The sequence below is a fragment of the Canis lupus genome, chromosome 25 (genome assembly GCF_003254725.2).
Source record: "Canis lupus dingo isolate Sandy chromosome 25, ASM325472v2, whole genome shotgun sequence".
NCBI lineage: Eukaryota > Metazoa > Chordata > Mammalia > Carnivora > Canidae > Canis > Canis lupus.
In genome coordinates, this window is record NC_064267.1 from 41,905,694 (window position 1) to 41,928,622 (window position 22,929).

A 22,929-nucleotide genomic window follows, 5' to 3' on the forward strand; every position below is an offset into this window, starting at 1 on the left:
GCAGCAGTTTGGCGCCTGCCTTTGGCCCAGGGCGCGATCCTGGAGACTCTCGATCAAATCCCACATCGGGCTCCCGGTGCATGGAGCCTGCTTCTCCCTCTGCCTATGTCTCTGCCTCTCTCTCTCTCTCTCTCTGTGACTATCATAAATAAATAAAAATTAAAAAAAAATAAAAATGATAGGACCCTGGTCACGCACTAAAGTGAATGCATCGTCCCATTGTCAATGAAAGAAGCAGGCCAACAAAATCCCTTGCAGTACTTTCATTTAAACAATCTCAGAGAAACTGTGCTATGGGGGGAAGCAGGGGGGAGAAAGAAAGAGAAAAGATAAGAAACATGAACTTAGCTGTAAATCAAATTAATCAGTATGCACCAAACATAGAAATTAAGTTTGACTCATACTTGACAAATCTGAAAGCCTGCTTTGTTTGAAAAGGTGAAACCATTGGATTGTTGGAACTCCAAGGGTCTCAGCTGCTACAATTCCTAAATGAAGTGGTGATTTAGGGATAATGCCAATTTTTAAAAGAATAAGAACAGTATTTTACTCCGGCCTGGTAATTTTATGAGGACATGTTGCACATTTATTATGTAAATACATGCGGTTTAATAAGGTCCTAAGAGGGTGCTTTTACCAAAACCCTGCATACGAGGATACTGGTAAAAAACAACCAAATCCCAGGACTGTGTAGCTCCCAAATCCTTACTGGGTAACATGCCCAGTTTCTGAACAATACACATTATCTCGGAGATGATTTTTATGACATATGTGGCTATTGCCTGTAAATCCCTTTAAGATGAAAAGCATTACCATTGACATTTGAGTTGGACAAAAGGATTTATACGGCTTGATTACTCAAGGCTATAAAATGTAGAAAAACAAAAATAGTTTGGATAAACCCTTGGAGCTTGTTGCAGTGAGATTTAACCTACGGGGCCTGGGGGCCCACACTAAGTTTTAGAGAGTCATTCAGAGGTTATGAAACGTTTCTCTGTAAACATTACTTGAAACAATGAGCTGGATTCAAGGGCTCTTGAACTAACAGATTTGAATCAAAGACTTTTAGGAACAGGATCCCTTAAAGGTAATAGTCAATCTTCATCCTTTTACAACAGGAAAACAATGGATGGAAGAGATAAAAAATTATATGACTCACCCAAGGTGATATGACTAACTTCCTGAACAGTGTCCTCATTATCATCATTGCTAATATTATGCAGTATTTACTATTTGGCATGATCAGAGCTGAGGGCTTTATTTGTTCTTCACATCAACTCATATAGGATGTCCTAACATCATCCCTGTTTTCTAAATGAGGAAAATGAGCCTCTGAGAAACAAAGAGCTGTAAAGGGAGTAGGTCCAGAATTCAAACACAAGCAATGTGACCCTAAAAATCCACATCTATAACCAACCCACTCCTCCGCCTCCTCATCAGCCCCAGACTCGGGTCTCCAGACCTCCCACCAGAGGAGGACTCCATCCACCCGTGGAGGTTATGAGATCTGCATGTCTGACAGTGGGCTCCAGGGTGGTGTTCTCATAGTTACAGGACTGAAGGAACTAAGTCCCCTCCCTGGATGCAATGCTTGCCCTCAGAATCCTAGTGCAAAGAGCGGTTAATACAAATTCTGTTTATCTGTAATCCCATCAGAAGGCGTAACACCAGAAAGTATCTATAGACTGGTCTGTAAAATATACCAGATAAGACAATATCTTTTCAAAGTAGTGCCTGAAAAAAAAAAAAAAAAAAGATGCCTGAAGCCCCATATTCTCATTTCAGCCTCTGGATGCACAACACCTAGGTAGATGCCAGAAAAGTGGTTAGATTCTCCACAACACGACTCTAAGCCCTGCACCACGCACATCGTCACACCTATGGAACCAACAAATGTGCCTCATCTCTGAATGTTTTCATCTCTATTAAGTTCTTTTTTTATTCCCTATTAGTCTGTGTGGTATTCTGTGTCAAATTCGGAAGCAGAAAAACAAAAATTGAGATGCTGAAGCAAAGACGATGGCCACACAGGCATATTCAGATTTTATTTATATATGTATTTAAATATACTCATATACTTAAATCTACATATTTAAATACCAATAGGCAATGATGGTAAGTATATATAATTAGACGTCTTCAGAATTATAATGCATTTAGTCTAAAATTTAAAGATCTCAAAATTCTAAACCCAACAAAGACAGTATCAGCAGACAGAGTGAATAGCACAGGCAATAAAATCAGCTTCTAATTACTTCTCTGTGCTGTCGTCATTCCACAAGGTACAGACAAGAAAACACTCGTGTGACATTTTGACTTTTGTTTCTTATCACCTCCACGGTAACCGTGGTCTGAAACAGCACTTTTACAGATGTGGACTCAGTAAAAGTCGAGGAGAAATTCTGAGAGAAGACACAATCTGTTGATGAAGGATAAAAATCTAAGTGTAGGAGGAAAGCAGACACTTAAAGGATAATCAAGAAAGCAGACCCTTAAATGATAATCACTGCAAAAGCTGTGCCGCAGGACTGACTGCCTTTGAACTTTTGGAAAGAGGTTAAAAAGAAGGCGAGAGTCAAAGAGACAGATACCCAGGAAGGACTCCAAGCTCGCAGGACATGGTCCAGATTGGATGGAGAAGGATCCTTAAAGGGAAGGGAATGAAGATGAAAAGGATGGAAACAAGCCAGGATGTGACTGCGCAGGGTTGAAAGTACTATCCAGAGGGAAAAACCTAGTTTTATCAGCTTTCTGGACCGGGAAGGAATTGCTGTAAAAAAAAAAAAGAAAAAGTTACTGTACTTATAAAATAGAAATTTATAAATATAAATTTATTTAAATATATATGTGAAAAGAATTTTTTTCTAGCTTTTCCCAGACTTAAGAATTTTTAGCAGGGACATTTACAAGTTTCAGAACCCAACAAACTTTGCGTTTATTTTACTCATGACTATGGTTACAAAGATCATCTTTAAAAACAGGCAGGATGTTGGCGGGGGGCACCTGGGTGGCTCAGTCGGTTAAGCATCTGCCTTCAACTCAGGTCATGAGCTTGGGGTCCTAGGATCAAGCCTCGAGTCGGGCTCCTGCTCAGCGGGGAGTCTGCCTGACCCTCACCCTCTGCCCCTCCTGCCCATGCTCTCACATACTCTCTCTCTTAAATAAACAAAATCTTTAAAAATAAATAAACAGAATGGAAGTTATTTTAAACGATGTATTTAGAGACAGTATAGGATGATGGTTAAAAAGGCCAGTGCCAAGTTGCCCGGGTTTAAATTTCTTGCTATATGATCCGTAGGTGGGGTATTTAATCTCTTATGCCTCAGTTTTCCAATCTGTTAAGATTGGAAGAGCATCTGCTTCATAGGATTGCTGTCAGGGTCAGATGAGCTGGGAGACATAGAGAGTGGTACCTAAGTGTGGGCTTACATAGTTTATTTGACACATTTTTATGAACCTCTTACTAACATAAAATACGGAGCTAAATGCTCCACAGGTAGCGTATTTCCCACCCTTACAAGATAACACAGGGAAGCAGGGCAGATAGAATTAATACATATAAAGGAGTAAATGAAAAAAGGGGCACATAGCAAGCAATATTAGGAAATCATTACTAACTTTGTTAGGTGTGATCATTTTCTAGATTCACTCTAAGATACAAAGGAGAATGTCTTGATTCTCAGGAAACACAAACTGATTTATCTGGGGATGAGGGGGCAGATTGTCCTTTACTTTCAAATGACTTTGCAAAGAAACCAACCCTATATGTAGAAAAAAAAGGAGAGAAAGAAAAGAAGAAAGAAGAAAGAAAGAAAGAAAGAAAAGAAAGAAAGAAAGAAAGAAAGAAAGAAAGAAAGAAAGAAAGAAAGAAAGAGAAAGAAAGAAAGAAAGAGAAAGAAAGAAAGAAAGAAAGAAAGAAAGAAAGAAAGAAAGAAAGAAAGAGAAAGAAGAAAGAGAAAGAAAGGAAGGAGGGAGGGAGGGAGGGAAGGAAGGAAGGAAGGAAGGAAGGAAGGAAGGAAGGAAGGAAGGACGGAAGGAAGGAAGGAAGGAAGGAAAGAAAAGAAGGCAGCAAGGGTCCAGTGCTGGCTCAGAATCCAGAACATTCTGTGCACTTGAGACACTTTCCAAACTTGTCTTCACAGTGTGGCTGAAATGCGAAGGATCCTGGAGACACAGGCTTTTTAAAGTAAAGTGCTCTATAAACATTATTTTCTACAACCAGCACCCAAAGAGCAAGCCAGTGGGAGGGGCTGCTTTAAAAATGCCAGCCCGGGCGCCGCTCCCCAGTTATATGCTCCCGCTAAGAGGCTCCAACACATGGCAACGAATCCTTCAGAACTATAATTAAAGCCCCTTTTTCCTGGTCTGTCTTCAGTGAAGGTAAACCTCAGGACAAAAGTCTTCTTGCAAAGACTGCTGGCAAATTGGTCTTTATCCTTTTAATTCCGGACCATCACTTCTCCTCTAGGCTTTATCTAGAGACCATGGAGGAACTGACAAGCCACCGGATAAAAAAGAAGGTTCCCTAGACAATCCCCCAGACGTTTAGACAAACCCACATTTAAACTGCCACCTATGGGCTAATGCATCTGTGCATGGACTTGGCCCAGACTTCTCCCCCAACCGCCGGACTCACAGAGCAACTGCCCAGCTGACATCTCCACCTGGAGGTCACCAAGGCCCCTCAAACTCAACATGTCCAAAATAAACCTTTCCTCTGCATTTCTTTTTCTCCATGAATAGCACAACCAACCGTACAGTGACAGAGGGCACAAACATGCCCTCCTGCCCCCCCCCCAACTCCAGAACCCACCCATCTCAGGCCTCCTCATCCGACGTCTCAAGTTCACCCCTTTCTAAAATCCACACTTCCCTCTGACCAGTCCACGTGCATTCTCTGGACTTCTGCAACAAACCCCAAACATTTTTCCTTATTCCCACTCTTGTCTCTCTCCAATCTATATCCATCAATGATTTAACAGTAATCGCTAATTGGAAAACACTCATGATGAAGCAGCTAATATGGAATAAGGACTTAGCCTGGTGCCGTGCGAAGGACCCCACCTGCATCATCTCATGTAATCCTCATTGTCCCTACTAAGTGGGCAGTATCATTTCCCCATTTTACAGACCAGGAAACTGTGAGAGATGGAAGCCTGAGCTCGCTCCCCCATGAGACAGGGCTGGTGAGTAAGCAGTAGAGCCAGGCTCCAGACCTAAGGCCCTGGCTTCCCCTCAGGATGAAAATCAAATGCCCCATCCTGGCCGCCCACAAAGCCCCATGAAGCCCCATGCACTTCAGCCTCCCATCACCCACTTTCCTCCTCTCTGTCTTCCCTCCTCGGTGATCCCATCAACTCTACTATCCTCCTCCCTGTCCTCATTTAGGGTCTCCACGTCTGGGCAGCAGTCCCAGCTCCCCCAGACCTACCAGCTCCCCGCTGTACAGCCTCAAGACCCGTCCTGCTGTAATTACCTACTCATCTGTGTGTGCAGCATGGGAGGGTCAACCCAGCTCTGCTGACCCTTCGGCCCCAGCACCCAGCAGAGTGCCTGGCGTACAGGAAGTGCTCGGCCACCTTTATCGGCTGGAAACACGAGGCAAAAGTAAAACTCTTGGGATCTACTTCAAGGGCCATCCTTTATTACTAGTGTGATTGTTTTTTTTAAATACTCAGATAGCTTTTTAAATTTATTATTATTATTATTATTATTATTATTATTATTATTATTTTAGAGAGGCAGAGGGAGAGGGAGAGAATCTCCAGCAGGCTCTATGCTGAGCATGGAGCCCAACACGGGTCTTGATCCCACCATCCTGAGACCATGACCTAAGCCGGAAACAGGAATTGGATACTTAGCTGACTGAGCCACCCAGGCGCCCCTCTGGTTTGTGATTTTTGTATGTCACTACCACTACAAGCCTTTGGGGCCTCATTTTAACTTCCTGGTAGCAGTCAAAGCTGTAAAAATAAGCAATTTGGAGTTTGCGAAGCTCTTTCACAAAAATCCCATTTGTACCTGGCATGACCCTGTGAAGTCTGTAGTATTATCGTAGCCCACATTTAGGAGGATCGGGGGATGGAAGGGGTGCTGATTAGTGATTTGCCGTGGTCAATCAGCGGGTGACCCTGAAGCCCACCTGTGACCATACACGCAGCCTACAGGCACTTAGGTAGCAACCGATTAACCCCGGGCGCAGCGACGCTGTGAAAACCTGCAAAGTGCTCCATCTGCAAGTGCAGTGCCTGTTGCTTGCTTAGCCCTAGACCCTTCCACTGTTTCCAAATTTTCTCATTTGCTTCAGAGACACAAGGGGAGGGTCAAAGGCAGGGCTCATCAAGCTCATGGAACTCCATTGTAGTGGTAACCACACACATCGTGAATGGATCACATGCCAACTTGGGGAAGGGGATGCAGGGACAAGTAGCCTGGCCACAGCCCCCAGCTCCTACCCCAGCGCAGGTGAGCAGAAGCTGGGCGACAGGATTCACTTTTTTAGTTCAGGTCTTTGAAACATTAAAGAGTAGGAGGTGCTGCAGATCTCAGGTGCTGCTCCTGGCAACCCCGGAGCCCTCAGGTCACCTAGGGGGTCAGTGGCCTTTCTGCAACACCACGCTGTCCAACTGGCCCCCTGCAGGCTCTACGCCAATGGCAGCTAAGAGTAATGTGGAGCGCAGGGGTGTTTCCTTACGTACTCAGACTCTACATTTAATCTCTGCAGAGGATGTCACTGTACTTCATGTAGTTGTCAGTGTCACTTCTGTGGATCAGTAGCTTACATGCTGATTTTAAGGCAAAAAAAAAATGCTTCTAATATCAGGTTATTCTTACAACATTAAAAAGTTTAAAGTAATCACTACAATTACATCCCTCCATGCAGAAATGAGAACTTCCTCTGAGTCCAAAATCATTCCTTGAACACCAGCTTGATAGCTATGATTACCCGCCTGCTCCATCAGAGCAAACTACTCTAACAGTAAAACTTGTTTAAAATAAAAGCGGCTGCAAAGACGTGGCTCTCCCAGATAACCTGAAGTTTCTAAGATGTTATAAAGTTGATTTAAAAATAAAAGCAGGTGAACTTCATGCTGAAATTTTTTTTTATGTGAACTGGTATCAGAAACAAAATTTTGAAAATTTTAACATGAAATTTAGGGAAAAATTTACTATCATTATCCATTGTATTATATTTATTCATTTTTAATGTATGAATAAAAATCACAGCAATTCCTAGGTATGTCTAATATTCACATATAATTTCTAAGCTATTGTAGCATAGAATTTAAGAAAAGATCATCTTGTATTTTGTTTAATAAATGGAACAAGTTCTCTTGTACGGATTTTTTCAGAAATGTAAAGCTGATCAAAGTAGTTTACGATTTAAAATGGAAAACAAAAGGCATTCCTACACAATAATTTACCTTCTGGACACTGGCAGGTGAATCCACTGAGATTAGACACGCATGTTGCTCCATTTCTGCATGGCTCCAGGATACAATAATCAATCTTGGATTGGCAAAGCTCTCCAGTATAACCTGAGTAAAACAAGATAGGGATTTTATAAAATGTGTTACTTCAAAACCACAATGAATTGCCCCAGGAATTGATGGAGTCAAAATTGGTATCCACCCACCAAAAGCGGCAGCTTTGAGCTGAAGAGCCCCACAGCCACTCCTTGATCTTCTTGGGTTTTGCAATGAGAAATAATCTTCCCAGTTTAGAATCGCAGGTCAAAAATCATCTCCTTTGCAAACATCGTTATTGCAAGGAGAGACTTTTCTCCACCATTAGCTCTGCGTTTTATTTCAAAATACTCATCAGGACCCTTGAAACTGAGGGATCCCAGCTTCCTTCTGACATATGGCAAAACACAATCTACAACGTTCTATTTGACCTAACCAAGATGGCCATTTCCCCCAGGTCATCCTAATACCTATAAAAAGAAAGTATTAGGAAAAATTCTAGGTATTAAAATCTTGTTAGGATCCCTGGGTGGCGCAGCGGTTTAGCGCCTGCCTTTGGCCCGGGGCACGATCCTGGAGACCCGGGATCCAATCCCACGTCAGGCTCCCTGTGCATGGAGCCTGCTTCTCCCTCTGCCTGTGTCTCTGCCTCTCTCTCTCTCTCTGTGTGTGACTATCATAAATAAATAAAATAATAAAATAAAATAAAATCTTGTTAATTTATGTTTTACAGTTGGAAGACCCCTTCTGTATGAATGCCATGCCCTGTCCCCTCATTTTAAAGATAAAGAGATTGAGACACACGTAATGTTAAGCACCTTAATATATTATTTTTAATTTTATTTGAATCACATTCAACTCAGTAAATTCTCCGTGAAGCAAGACTCCAGTGGGGATTTCATTGGACAGTAACATAACCACACATGTGCGGTGGGGTAATAAGGTCTTCCATCTATCGGAATGCAACCAAAAAGCTTTAAATAAATTCCAAATTCTTCATTAACTTTGAAAACAAAGCCTTTCCAGAAAGGCGAGTTTGAAAGAGGAACACGCCGATATGTTCATTTTAAAGTGGGAAATGGTTATGAAGGAAAATCTGGAAAATACAAGACGTCCAAAAGAAAGAGGCGGTGCCCTTCATTCTGCTATTTGCGTGACGACTTTTAATAATTTGGAGATAATTCTTATCAGAAATTTTTATGCACACAGATGTATTCTATACAATTATAATCATGCTGTAACATTTTATAGCTTCCCTAGGATGTACATTAAGTATCCAAAACCTTGTCTTTCTGAATTATTAGTTTTGAAAGATTGTCATTAGCACTTGAGTCTGAGACTTGCAAAAATATATCAATGATATTAGAAGAGAGATGATTTGCCTGAGCTTCAACTACCTGCCAAACTAGTATAAATTACAGATTGTGAATGTGGAAGCATTTATTTGCAACTCTGCTCTTCTCCCCCATGCTTTAAAACAGTCCAGGAGATTCTAGCTTATTAGTGAGTATGGTAAGATTAGTAAAATAATTGCATAAAGTAAAAATCCAAACACCAGAACAAAAAAGCTATTTCAAAACTGCAGAACAGAATATCTTAATATGATAATATTATGTTAATGTACCTTTAAACGACAGCTCTAAATTCAGAACGAGGGAGAGCAAACTGTTTCTAAGAAGAGTGCTACAAATAACTTTTGGCTAAAAATAATAGCTAATATTTATAATAGAACACTCTGTTTTTCTTTTATACATTAACTCACCCTCACTGCAAACCCTGAGGTCAGTATCGCGATCGTGTCCATTTTACAAATGAGGAAACTGAGGACTAGGAAGTTTATGTAATTTGCACAAAGCCACACAGGGAGTCAAACTCCTGAGACCAAACCCTTCAACATATCATCATTCTTAAGGCAACCCGTATCCCCTCCTCAACAAGTATGCATTTAACATGAAAGAAAAATAAGAGAAAATATAGACAGACACAGAGACGTGTTATAAAGTAAACACCATAGTTATTCTTGGGCTTACCAAGCATTGTGTGTGTGTGTATGTGTGTTTTTTAATCTCTGCTTTCAAAGTTTCTACAGTAGGCTACAAAAGTACCTTCATGAAAAAGATGACCAATTACAAATGGTGGCTTCCTAGAGACAGGTGTGCTCACAGGATACAGTCATGAATCCTGCCCTCCCCAAAACTGGGACCACAGAATCACACAAAAGCATGAAAAATCACCAGAGGCCAATTAGGTATCATCTAGAAGGGGTGGATAGGTCTCTACCAGACAGGAAGAACATGAGCAGAATTCAGGATTCCGTGAGCTTCAAAGTTCTTTAGAGAAAATGTTAACAATCACTTTCTTTGAATTTTTTACTTGGCAATTTTAAACATAGAGAGACTAGTATATAACCCTCACATATCGACCACCTAACTTCAACAATTATTAACATTCTGTCCACTTAACTTCATCTAACACCCTCATATTTTTATGTTTTCCCCGTTGGAGCATCTTAAAGCAAATTTCATCTCACCGGTCAAGACTCCAATATGTATTCTTAACTCAAGGAGCCAATATACATGGAGATGTCTAATGGAGCTTGAGAATCACTATGATTTATGTTTATTTAATTCTTGCAAAGGAAAAAACACAAAAGATAGTTTCAGATAATCTTCCCGTGCACGAAAGTCACTCTAGGCCATCAAAAACTTCAGCCCTGGAGTCCCACCACCACCTTGCACAAAGTGTTCCCTCTGATGCTACATCCTTCCATGGCCGCCCCCACCCCCCACCCCCATTAGTCAAGTCTCTGCCCAGAAACCACCTGCTCAGAACTCAGGCCTCAAGCCTTTCCTTATTCTTCACCTAGCGCTTACTTCTCCTCAAGAGTACACACATAGACTTGTTACCTCCCCATCTAGAAGGTGAGCCATGGGAGCAGGACTTTGTCCTGGAGATTCCTGTTTTCCCTACAGGGTTCTTTCAAGTTCCATTGCATTGTATTTATTACTTGAAATGCTTTCCTTTGTTGGTTTCCTTTTGAGAACAAATTCCCTACAAATCAGGACTTGGTCTGTCTTGTTAATCTCTGAATCCCTAACACGTAAATATTTCCTAGCACAAATGAATCAACTTGCTTAAAGCTTTTGTTCTAAAATCAACTATACCTTTCAAGTGAGTTTTAGCCTCTCCTCATGCAGTAATACCAAAACAGCATGGGCAAAATGTGCTAGTTCCCTAATGCACATCAAAATAAATACATAGTGAGTTTGAATACAAGCTCCTTAAGATGGCAGTGGCTGGGGCCGAGGAGCAACGAGGATATGGAATATTATCTTATAAAATGGAAAGGATGGCCAAATTCCACAAATACCTGGGAACCTTTGCAAAATCTCAAGTGCCCATTATTACTTCAGCAGTTCTCTAATGACAAGCATAATTATTTATCTCAGGTAAAGAAAGGCAAAGCAATATCTCTAAAAGACAATAACAAAGCTCTGAAACATGCCATTGCTGAATACATTGTAAAGAAGGCTAAACAGAGGACAGCTCTGCAGAGGTGGCAAGATGAACTCAACAGAAGAAAGAATCATAAAGGAATGATTTTTGTTGAAAATACTGTTGACTCAGAGGGCCCACCTTCAGACTTTTACTATATTAATGAATACAAACAAGCTCCTGGAATCAGCTTACTCAATGAAGCTACCTTTGGTTGTTCAGGTACAGATTGCTTCTTTGAGAAATGCTGTCCTGCTGAAGCTGGAGTTCTTTTGGCTTATAATAAAAACCAGCAAATTAAAATCCCACCTGGTACCCCCATTTATGAATGCAACTCGAGGTATCAATGTGGACCCGATTGTCCCAATAGGATTGTACAAAAAAGTATTCACGTTGCATCTTTTGAACTAGCAATGGCTATGGCTGGGCTGGGCTGTAAAAACCCTTGTGAAGATTAAAAGAATGAGTTTTGTCATGGAATATGTTGGAGAGGTAATCAGAAGCAAAGAAGCTGAAAGACGGGAGCAGTTATATGACAACAAGGGAATCACATATCTCTTCGATCTGGATTATGAATCTGATGAATTCACAGGGGATGCAGCCGATATGGAAATGTCTCTCATTTTGTTAACCACAGTTGTGACCCAAATCTTCAGGTGTTCAATGTTTTCACTGACAACCTTGATACCCATCTTCCCCAAATAGCATTATTTTCCACAAGAACTATAAATGCTGGAGAAGAGCTCATTTTTGATTATCAAATGAAAGGTTCTGGAGATATATCTTCAGATTCTGTTGGTCAGAACTGTGTGCAAGTGTGGAGCTGTGACTTGCAGAGGTTACCTCAACTGAATATTCAGGAAATAGAGCTGACAATTGTAGTTTTGTTTTTTTCTAATGTTAACATTTCAAAAAAGTATCTGGCACTCTTTTCAGATTGTCAAGATTATATACTATGTTAATTTACAGTTCATGTTTCAAACTATTGGCCAAATGTATTTCTGATGCTTCTGAAGAGAAGAACATGGGTCACATAGATTAATTTGAAATATACATATTTACTGATTAGATACTAAATGTGAAGGGAAAACTATTTATAGATGAGCATATACGTACATAAAAATACTGTGTGAATAGAGAAAAATGCGTCCTTCAGTGTTTAAGCATTGAACTAGTACCATAAGACACTGAGATCAAATAGTCAACCTGCCATACACCTTGAATTTAGAGTTAATTCAATTTGGGCAAATATATACAAGTGCTATTTCTGTTATGTTGTCATTCCCATTATTACTCACTGTACTTGTATTTGAGACAAACAGATGATACTGAATTATTCTATTTTTCTACTTTTATCAAAATATTGGATTTTAATCATAAATTTAAGGTCTAAAATTAAATATAAAAGTTGAAATACAGCTTGATATCATATTTTTTTATGATAGTCACACACACAGAGAGAGAGAGAGAGAGAGAGAGAGGCAGAGACATAGGCAGAGGGAGAAGCAGGCTCCATGCACCAGGAGCCCGAGGTGGGATTCGATCCCGGGTCTCCAGGATTGCGCCCTGGGTCAAAGGCAGGCGCTAAACCGCTGCGCCACCCAGGGATCCCCCTATCATCTTTTTAAAAAAAGATTTTAAAAAATTTATTTATTCATGAGAGACGCAGAGAAAGGTAGAGACACAGGCAGAGGGAGAAGCAGGCTCCATACACCGGGAGCCCGACGTGGGATTCGATCCCGGGTCTCCAGGATCGCGCCCTGGGCCAAAGGCAGGCGCCAAACCGCTGCGCCACCCAGGGATCCCTGAACCAGTAATTCTTAAAGAATTTTAATCCCTTAAAGGAATAATTTCCCAAAAAAAGCTCTAAAATTCTTGAATGGTTGCCCATTATATTGCTTTGAAGGATGGGGGCACTGGGACCAGGAGAGTTTTGGGGAGTGCCAGGCAGAGGAAATGGAGCACTTTAAGGGCCCCTCCTAATAATGTAAATTAAGAGATCCATGTTGAGTACTTCTGGTCTAAACATAAATAGTAAAACAAGATAGCCCTGAGTGCAGTTGTACCTAACAATAATGTTTCATATAATACATCTTCTGAATTTCAGGCAGTTTTAACATTTCCACCAAATTTAATTATTTTTATATTTCCTGCAGGCTCTTAAAATAATCTATATTTTGAGCTGATACTTATTTTTTATACATGAATTTTTAAAATATGATAAAGCTAAACTTGGGTTGGCCAAAGTGTGTACCTGAATTATGAGAACTTTTTTTACTTGGATCATGAAGACTGAAATGGAATACATTCCTTGTTTGGTTTTTGTTTTATTTTCCTGCAGAGTAAAACATCAATTGGGAAATAAATAAATAAATAAATAAGCATGTATTCTCACAAAAATATGCTATGTAAAACCACCGTGTGGGGAACCTGGGTGGTTTAGTCTGTTGGGCATCTGCCTTCAGCTCGGGTCATGATCCCAGGGTCCTGGAATCGAGCCCCACATTGGGCTCCCTACTCAGTCGGGTTTCTCCTTCTCTCTCTGCCCCTCCCCCTCCACTCATGTTTTTCCCCAATCTCTCTCATAAATAAGTAAATAAAATCTTAAATAAAATAAAATAAATAAAATAAAAATCACCTTGTGTTCTGCAATGATCTGTACTTCCAATATGGGGACACCACAATGGGGCAATTGCCCTGCTAAAGGGTCTCCCCACCCCCAGCCAGACTGGATGAATGGAAAGTTATGGTGATCCTCTTCTGAACTTCAGTCTTGCTTCTCCAAAAAGTGTTAGCATCTTTAACAGGTGCCTGTGATGTGGCAAATCAATAGACCTAAAGCAGGATTTTCTCCTGTAACAGCTCCCCACCCCCGGATTTAATTCCTTACCTTGGTGGTTTTTCAGTAGGGGAATTCTTTCCCCGGGGGAACACTTGGTGATGTCTAGAGATGTTGTCTATTGTCATTCCCCTGGTGGAGCTACTGGCATCTAGTGGGTAGGAGTCAGGGATGCTGCTGAACATCCTACAATGCACAGGACAGTCGCCTACAACAAGGAACGACCCAGCCCAAAGTGTCCCTCATGCCAGAGTTGAGAAACCCTGGCATAAGTCGATGAGACTTTGGTCTTTCAGACTGACATCCCAACACCTCTTATCTTCCCTTAAACAGAAATCAATCCTTTCAAAGCAGGCAAACAGATCCTTCAGGATATTTTTAAAACTCAGAATCTATAGGAATATTTATAGCCTCTAACAAGTTAAAGACCATTTTGAAATAAATGACTTGAGTCTAAAAACTTTAAGTTACTGAGGAATTAATAATTGTGACAGTCAATGAATAAACAAAAATAATAATTGGTCCATAAACAGACCGCTATGGAAAATACTGATCTCTCCTCTTAGAGAATCACAAAGGTTTTACTGCTTCTTTGGAGAACATTCTATGTCAACAAAGAAGATATAAGAAAGTTATGCCTTGGGATATATAATAAGGATGCCTCTCAAGGACATATGGGACAATTGGCAAAGCTCTAAACTCTAAATGGAGGCTCAGTGCTTTTAAAGCACCTGACCGTGAGAAATGATGTTGGATGAAATAAAACGCATGTCCTAAGTGAAGGCTGGCAGATGGTAAAGGCAACCAGGCACCTTTAGGGAAACGCACTGAACCAAATAATCCATTCAGTGGATGCATTCCCAGATTACATTTAGTCTAATGTAGACTTGGAGTGTTTAATTTTATACTATTTTGTATTCAAGTAGAAAATATAATTTAAAATTTATCAGTTATAGAGGGGGAAATGGCTAAGTATCCCTGTGAATATCCAAATGGTTTGGTGAAACTACATTCTGGTAGTGCCCTTTTTTTTTTTTTTTTTGGTGGTGTGTTTTGATTGCCAGCAACATAACCGAAAATCTGCACCCCTCGGCACCCCCAAATCACAATCTATGCTGGCCGTACTCCTGAAATGAAGGAAAGCCTTCTAGAATTCAGTGATAAATCACAAGGAAGCAAAGTTGGCTAAATGAATCAGGCTATTAAAAAATAAGGCAATGGATCAGTTGTTTTTCTAAACATCCTCCTTCCCTGCACAACTGTTTTTGTGCATGATGTTCACCAAAATAAAAATATTCTTCTGTGTTGCTCTGACTCGGTGAGATAGAATCTAATGGTTTCTTTGGAGAGCTGTCCTGAAAGCTTCCAAGGTGGGAGCGGGGATAGGAGCTATTTTTAACATTCCTGGTCTTTTAATAGCCCAGCTGTGCAGTGAGGCGAAACTGCTGGATTTGTACTGAAAGCCTGATGCCAGGAGAGAACCCACCAGCCTCAGCTCCTGCCCTCTGGGGATCAGAGCAGCTGGGCTGGGGCCTAAGCCCCTGCTGCAGAGATGGAGTGCCTAATATTAGCACACTGAAGCAAGAAATAAATAGCAGGAATCTGTGGGCCATCTAGATATTGAATCTCAGAGGCATCCAATTTCAAAGTCAGAAGGCAAGAGTTATTTAACAGAAAAAAAAAAAGGTAGTAAGATCTGCTGGCAGGGGAAAAACAAACACCTCAGAACAAATGCAAACATGATTTAAAAACCAAAGGCAAAGAAAGGAAGACATAGGAGGCCCATCCGTGAAAGGCAATCGATAAAATATAATTAAAATCGGAATATGCGATAGAAAAGCACGGAAGAAAGCTGACATCCAGCAAAATTAGGAAAATCAATCTCAAGGTGAGAAAGAAAGTAACCACATCTAATATAGCATGTAAGCAAGAGACACAGGGGACAGGACAGTGGCTTGCAGAGTCAAAGGTTTGGGATGGCCACTCAAGGATCAGCTGGGTAGCCCATCGAAGGACTGACTTGGCTCTTCATGTGCCCCCTGGGTGAATCATGGAGAATGACAATACCCGGCTTTCCAGGCTGGTCGTCATGATCGAATGAGACTCCTCCAAGCAGCAGGAACCATTTCTATCAATCGCAGAGCTTGCACCACACCCAGTACATTGCAGACAGCTCAATATTTTTGAATGAACGGATGGGTAATTGACAGATTTTAACATCGCCCAACAAAATCCCAATATTATTTGATTTCCCAGTTTTTAACAGGCAGTTTAGACCAGCAAGGCTCCAGGTGTGGCCCCCCAGCAGCAGCAGCATCACCTGGGAACTTGCTACAAATACAAATACACCAGCATCATCCCAGACCTACAGAATCAGAGATTCTCAGGAGGAGATGGGGAGGGCAGGGGTGGGTACAGGCTGCAATCGGAGTTTCCAGAAGCCCTCCAGGTGATTCTGATACAAGGTACTTGCTAAAGTCTGAGAACTACTGATCTAGAAAACGAACAGCGGTTTTTCTCAGTCTCAGATGTTAATATTATTCATTTAAGAGTTGCACACATATGACACAGATTACAAAAGAAACAGATCAGAAAAGGAAGAAAGTCAAATATTACATTAAAGAGTCTTTCCTGACTGCACTGTTGGCACATGATTTTTTTTTTCTTTTTTGTGATCGGGAGCCCCCAGGCTCAATGGCTGTGCCTGTCACTGCTTTGTTTCCAGATCTGTTTTCCTATTATTTAAGAGCAGTGTTGGTGATTTTTATCCTCCGCGCCTAGCACAGAGCCAGGGACCCTGCAGGCACTCGTTATAAAGTAATTAATGACTACGTAAGCACCATGTGTTGCTATTTTTAAAATAATCTCTTTCATTCCATTTTCCTAGAACCCAAATCAGAAACCGTGGCCAAACTCTGTATGAGACCTGTAGCTCCTAATCTGGTGATTACGAAGTGGGAGACAGTTCAAAAAAGGTTTCTTTCATTATGTCCTGATGGCTCCCCAAGAGAAACTGAAGCCAAAAGGGAGAAAGCATTAAATTAATTAAGAACTGATGCCATGAGACACACAAGGGATTGACTTAAAGATATGTATCGGTTGAATTCTAGGCTTGTATAATAGACCAAACTGTAGAGACGGTATTCCTTCTTCGAGGAGGAACGTTTTTTTGTGAGTGAAAACTCACAGTTGGTGAGTCGAAAAGGCGCTTAGAAGCAGCCCCTGCCTGCAGGCAGCTTCCACTCCAGAGGAGGAGCAAAGACCTGTTTCCGTGGAACAATCGAACACGTAGCACGGGCCACAGCAGGGATGTAGCACCAAGTCAGGCGTGTTCAGATGCACTGACCGAGCTGTAGGGGAAGAGGATGGGGCCAAGGCCTCAAATCATCTGCCCAGGAGCGGGGGTTGCCAATGCAGCATCTTTGAAGGTTTGGGAATGGAGTGCAGACATGGGGAAGGTGTGTGTAGACTGGTTACTTCCTGTTCTCATTTGCTTCAGTTTGGGGGGTGGAGCTTAACTCTCCTCCCTTCTTCCTCAGCATAAAGGAGGACCCCAGAGGGCCATGGGGGGCATGAGCACAGCCCCTGGGGACAGACTGAGAATGGTAGTGCCCATCCCTCTCACCTTTAGAATTTAGAAGCTACAATATATGCACTCTGTGGATTTCCCATTCTGTGCCCATGTGTGTGCACGCCTGTGTGTGTGTATGTGCGTGTGTGCATGTGGGTGTGCTCTCTTTACTCCTACAAGGTTGAGACTTGTTATTCATTTCACTGGTGAAAAAATTGGGGCTCAGGGGAGCAAAGCAGAGTCGGTGAGAAGCTCAGCCTGGAATCAAACCCAGGCCCACAGACTCCAAACCCCACATTTCTTTACTCCTCGTGTGTGTTTTATTTCCTCGTCATGAAGCTTGGCTAAGAAGGCTGGGAGAGCCAAGCAAGGCCAGCCCTGAGGCAGGAAGAGTGGGCAGGGAGTAGGTCTCAGCAGAAGAGAAAAGGATGCTCTGAGGGGCCCACTTGGGCCACCCTGGCTCACCAGACAGGGAGAACCAGAGGCGCCAAGTCCAAATCACTTGCCAAGGGGAAGCAGTGGTTGGGCACCCTGGAGGGCCTCAAACTACTGGCTCGACAGGAACGCCAGCAGTTACAGCAGCTGACGTTTGTTGTGTGCTTACTCCTGTGCTGGCACCTTTCCAAAAATATATATATATATATATATTTTTGTAAATTCATGAGAGACACAGAGAGAGGCAGAGACACAGGCAGAGGGAGAAGTAGGCTCCCTGCGGGGAGCCAAACACAGGACTTGATCCCAGGACGCCGGGGTCACGATCTGAGCCAACGGCAGATGCCACCCAGGCATCCCACCAGGCACCTTTCCAAACACAGCACACGTTTCATTCCCCCCCCCCCTCCCCACCTCTTAGCATCACTGGAGCGTGGCGCTGTGGGTTCCATCTGCCATCCCAGGTCACAGGCAGGAGCATGAGACCCAGCGAGATTAAGTCCTTTCCCTGAAGCCCCAGGGAGAAGGAGGAGTCGGAGCAGGCCAGGCCTCGGGCAGTGTGACATCTCCAGCCAGCTCGGTGTCACCAGCCCTGGGCTCCTGGAGGGCGGTGCTGAGGCTAGAAGCCAGGTGGCCCGTGTGGAAGGTGGACAGCCTTATCACAATTGTTCAGGCAGCAGGTGACAACAGCCTGAATCAGGGCATGGGCGGGGGGGATGTGGAGCTGGAGCAGATGCCAAATCCTTGTCACTAGAGCGAACCTGGTGCCCATCCAGAGATATGGAAGACAAAGGAGCCAGTCGCAAGGCCTGAGCTTCTGACCTGGGTGACAAGCGTGGTGATGGCACCACTGATAGAAACCAGAGCCTTCGAAAATAGTCAGGCTTGAAAGCATGTGTGTGGGGAGGTGGAGGGAGGAGGATCTCCCCCACCCCCAGGGCTCTGGGGTAGAGTCTAAGGAGGGGCTGAGCCATTAGCTGTGCATCAGGGCCAAGTCCAGAGGAAGTGCTGGAGCTGAGGTGACAGGCGGGAAGGAAGGATGGGAAACCTAAACACTCGGAGGTGACAGCTCAGCATGAGTGACTGCTGTCAAAGGCAGAGGGAGGCAGCAGGAGAGGGGAGAGAGAGGAGCTCCTGGGAGCAGGGCAGGGAAGGAGGGAGGAGGGCTGGCCTGGTCTCAGGAGAGCAGACATCATGCAGGGCTCTGTAAGCCAGGTGAGAAATGCCCTACAGAGACAAGGACAAAGAAAGAGCTCTGGAAGTTAGTGGGAAGGATACCACCAATGACCTCAGAGAAGAAGTTTCATGGTATAAAGAGAAAGGAAGAAATTGGGTGAGAAATCACAATATGGACATAGACCGATGTGTGGCAGGGATGAAGAAGATGAAGCATGGGGAAAGGGGGAGGAGGAAGGAGGGAGGGGGAGGGAGGGGGGGAGACAAGCATAAGGAAGCAGCAGCAAGGACTTATTAATTTTTTATTATTAAGGACTGGATTTAAGATGAGACCTTGGAATCCCAGTTGATGAGAAGCCAAGGATGAAGGTGGAAGATGGAGGATGGTAGAGAAAGAGGAAGACAGAAAAGTCTGGAAGCAGAAGACCCTGGAGGAGGAGAGAAGGGAGAGGGCGTAAGTGGAGTGGGGTTCATGGCACCACTGTTCACAACAGCCAAGAGGGGAAACAACCCAAGTGTGCCTCGGTGGATGAACAGATGAACAAGGTGGGTGTCTCCATACATTGGGGTATTATTTGGATACAAAGGCACAAAGCCCTAGTACGCGCCACAACAGGGACGAACCTCGAAAATGTGACGCTAAGTGAGCAAAGCCAGACACAAAAAGCCAATATCAAATAACTCAACTTACATGAAAAGTCCAGAAGAGGCAAATCTATAGAGACCGGAAGTAGATCAGTGGTTGCCGTGGGCTGGGGGGAGGAGGTGGCAGGGTCAGGGGCGACAGGGAGAGGGCCACTTCCGGGGAGATGACAATGGACCATGGTGATGGTTGCACAACTCTGAAAATATTCTGAAAATCGCTGAATTGTACATTTCAGTGGTATCTCAATGAAGCTCTTATTAATTTAAAAAAATTAAAATCTCTGGAGTCACCCATATCTCCACTCACACCCTGCACTCCTCCCCCCAGCCAGGGTTACCAGCCACAGCTTCAGTACGTCCCAGATCCAAACTTCAATCACTACCAGCCCCACAGGGCTCAAGCTGTGGTTCTCTCTTGCCTGGAGACTAGTTTCCCCATTTTCCCTCCCTCTGTTTCTTCTTCACCAGGGTCCAGAGTGATCCTTTCAAGAGAGAAGTCAGATGGCCTGTGCCAGTTCACACCCTCGAAAGGCTTCCTGTCACCTTCAGGATAAAATCCCTGTTCTTCCTTCATGGCCCGCTCCAGTTTTCTTCCCAGAGCCAAGTCTCATCACTGATGAGACTCCTGCCTCAGGACCTTTGCATGTGCTCTTCCCGCTGCCTGGATGCTATTCTGCCCCCCCCACAGTCACATTGTTCACAAGCTCATTTTATTCAGGTCTCTACACGAGTACTCTCCCTTCAGAGAAGCTCCATCTGATCATTCTACCTGTAATCATGGTCCCATTTCTCTTGATCTCTTCATCTGTTTTACTTTTCTTCATTGCACTATCACTGCCTGACCTTTTCCCTTTACACACACACACACACACACACACACACACACACACACAACATACACCTTGAGGAACACACATTGTTGACTCATCTCATTCACTAACATGTGGCCTCTGTGAGCACAGAGACTTAGCTGTTTCATAGATGCATCCTGGTACCTGGAAAATGCCTGGCACATAGTAGATACTCGATAAGCAATTATTGGATGAATGTGTGATCCTCACTACAAACCTTTATTTTAAAAATGAGGACACCCAAGAGCTGAAAGGTTGGCCCCCTGAGTGGTAAGCTGAAGGGGCTGGATTGAAACCCTAAGTAGCAGGTTGCTGTTTGGTGTGTCCCCTGGTCCCAGCTGGCACCATCTCTGGTCCCACGTATGAGTGAACAGCAACATGGGCCACATATTCTCTGTTCATAACTCATGTAAGATTCACAAACCATGAATGTGTTGCAGTGAATGTGTACTCTGGCCCAAAGATGTGGACTCTGGACACGGAGTGATGAGGCCTGAAATCCTATGTCCCCCACGAGCTTGTAGACCATGGTCAAGTCCTTTAGCCTCCCAGGGTCACCCCTGCTTCCCATGCCCCATGTCCAGAGATGAGCCCTGAGGTGCCTTCCACTCTGAACCCCTGAACTAAGCCACTTGCAAAAAAAATATTGCCTTCACCTGCTCACCCATTGACTTCCTGAGGTGAGTGGGGCTGGGTATGAGCACCTACAGACAATCCCATTCAGGACTTGTCCCCAGGAGGAAGTGACTCCAGGAGGAGGAGGTGACCTGCCTCTAACTCACTGCTGAAACGCATCTGGACACCTACTCGAGCAACACTCAGTGTTTTTTTTTTAAAGATTTATTTATTTATTTATTTATTTATTTATTTATTTATTTATTTATGATAGACAGAGAGAGAGAGAGAGAGAGAGACAGCAGAGGGAGAAGCAGGCTCCATGCCAGGAGCCTGACATGGGACTCAATCCCGGGACTCCAGGATCGCACCCTGGGTGAAAGGCAGGTGCTAAACCACTGACCACCCAGGGATCCCCAATACCCAGTGTTTAAGGGCAGATCTGGGACAGAACACATGCCACGTTCTCTGCCTCAGAAATGACAGTTGTTGTTTTTTTTTTTTTAAGAGGCTGAAAATCACCCATCAGCTGGCACAATGAAGCACCGTGAAGTTGAAAAATGCTTTGTGCGATGCTAATAATATTTTGGCAGTGACAGTGTTGAAGATCTATCACAGCTATTCTTTTCAGAAAAAGTAATAGCTCCTCTGAGGAAAAATTATATTCTCAAAATTAGAAGGCTCTTATAAAATAAATCATGATTAAAGAAGCTACCTTTCAATTAGACCACGTATTCCGTGTCTATGAATGTGCAAGGCGTGGGGTTTGGCACCGACGGGGGACGGAGAAATGAAGAGTAATGGAATGGAAGAGTCGCGGCCCTCGGGCCAGCCACAGTCCAATGTGGGAGGTAAATACACAACGTATGCTACAGGGAGAAGCCCAGGGAGGAGAGACAAGGGAACAGAGGCCCTACTACGCATCTGTGGGCCTTGTATAAAATCTCATCTCGCTTCATTCATTCATTCATTCATTCAGCATGAATGTATGAATGCTGTATGAATGTAGGTGCTCTTTATTGAGCACCTACTATGTGCCAGGCATGAGCTAGATATTGCAGATATGTGTCCACAGAACAGACCAGAAGCTTGGTTCTCATGTGATATTCCTAAGTCATGATGAGGGTCACTGTAATATGCAGAGTCAAAGAAGCAGGTTGAGAGAGGTTGTGCACCATGCCCCAGGAGCCCTACTAGAAAACGGTAAGGACAGGGCAGGGTGTAGACTGCTGGCCTTGGAGGCTGTGGTCAAGGGGGATGGGTAGTGTCTACACCACAGGGCTGACTCTGGCCCCTGGGGCTCATATGACCTCAAGCAACGAGCAGGGTCTCCAGACAGTGTGACATTGGAGGGAGATGGGAAACAAACTGGGAAAATGGCCCACATTTGAGGTCTAACTGGTTGGGATTTATGATTGCAATAGGGGCATTCTGCCTCCAGGGCCCATGCTCTTAAATAGTACGCTATAATTTTAAAAGTAAGAGACCCTTTGGGGTTCTGTCCCTCACATTCGTCTGCCACTAAGCTGGTCTTTATGAATTCTCACATCTGGCCCAAACCCTGTTCATCTCATCATGGCCAACCAGTGTCACTGGGGGAGTTCACAGCTTCCTTGTCACCTGAAAACCAAGTGGCTACAACTATTTCCAAATCCGGAGCTATCCTTCAGAGTGTCTGGCAACTTCTAACACCTTCCTTGCTTCTGTCCCTGTATGTGGAGAAGTTTCAGAGCTTCCACTGGAATCCGTATCACATCAACATAAACAGGAGGCCACCGACGATGGCTTGGACAAACCCTCTAGCCAAAGTCAATAACCTCCTCTTCGATGCTCCTG

General features: G+C 43.4%; 1 protein-coding gene, 1 long non-coding RNA gene and 1 pseudogene across 7 annotated transcripts in view; 2 read left to right on the forward strand and 1 right to left on the reverse strand.

Moving 5' to 3' along the window:
* LOC112669858 (uncharacterized) overlaps positions 1-21,923 on the forward strand; it is a 59,485-nt gene extending 37,562 nt beyond the window's left edge. For 2 of the 6 annotated variants that reach the window (XR_007405858.1, XR_007405860.1), the window contains exons 4-5: positions 19,296-19,528; positions 21,602-21,923. This is a non-coding gene — a long non-coding RNA (uncharacterized LOC112669858). Of the gene's footprint in view, positions 1-16,687; positions 16,776-19,295; positions 19,529-21,601 lie in introns of all 6 variants that reach the window. The other 4 variants (XR_003142610.3, XR_003142611.3, XR_007405859.1 and 1 more) reach the window with 4 other exon arrangements.
* DNER (delta/notch like EGF repeat containing) overlaps positions 1-22,929 on the reverse strand; it is a 312,868-nt gene that overhangs the window by 84,008 nt on the left and 205,931 nt on the right. Inside the window, exon 7 of the mRNA XM_025463331.3 lies at positions 7,425-7,538. Within this exon, the coding sequence (XP_025319116.1) occupies positions 7,425-7,538 (114 nt within the window). The remainder of the gene's footprint in view (positions 1-7,424; positions 7,539-22,929) is intronic.
* Positions 10,783-11,882, forward strand: LOC118355560 (histone-lysine N-methyltransferase SUV39H2-like; annotated as a pseudogene).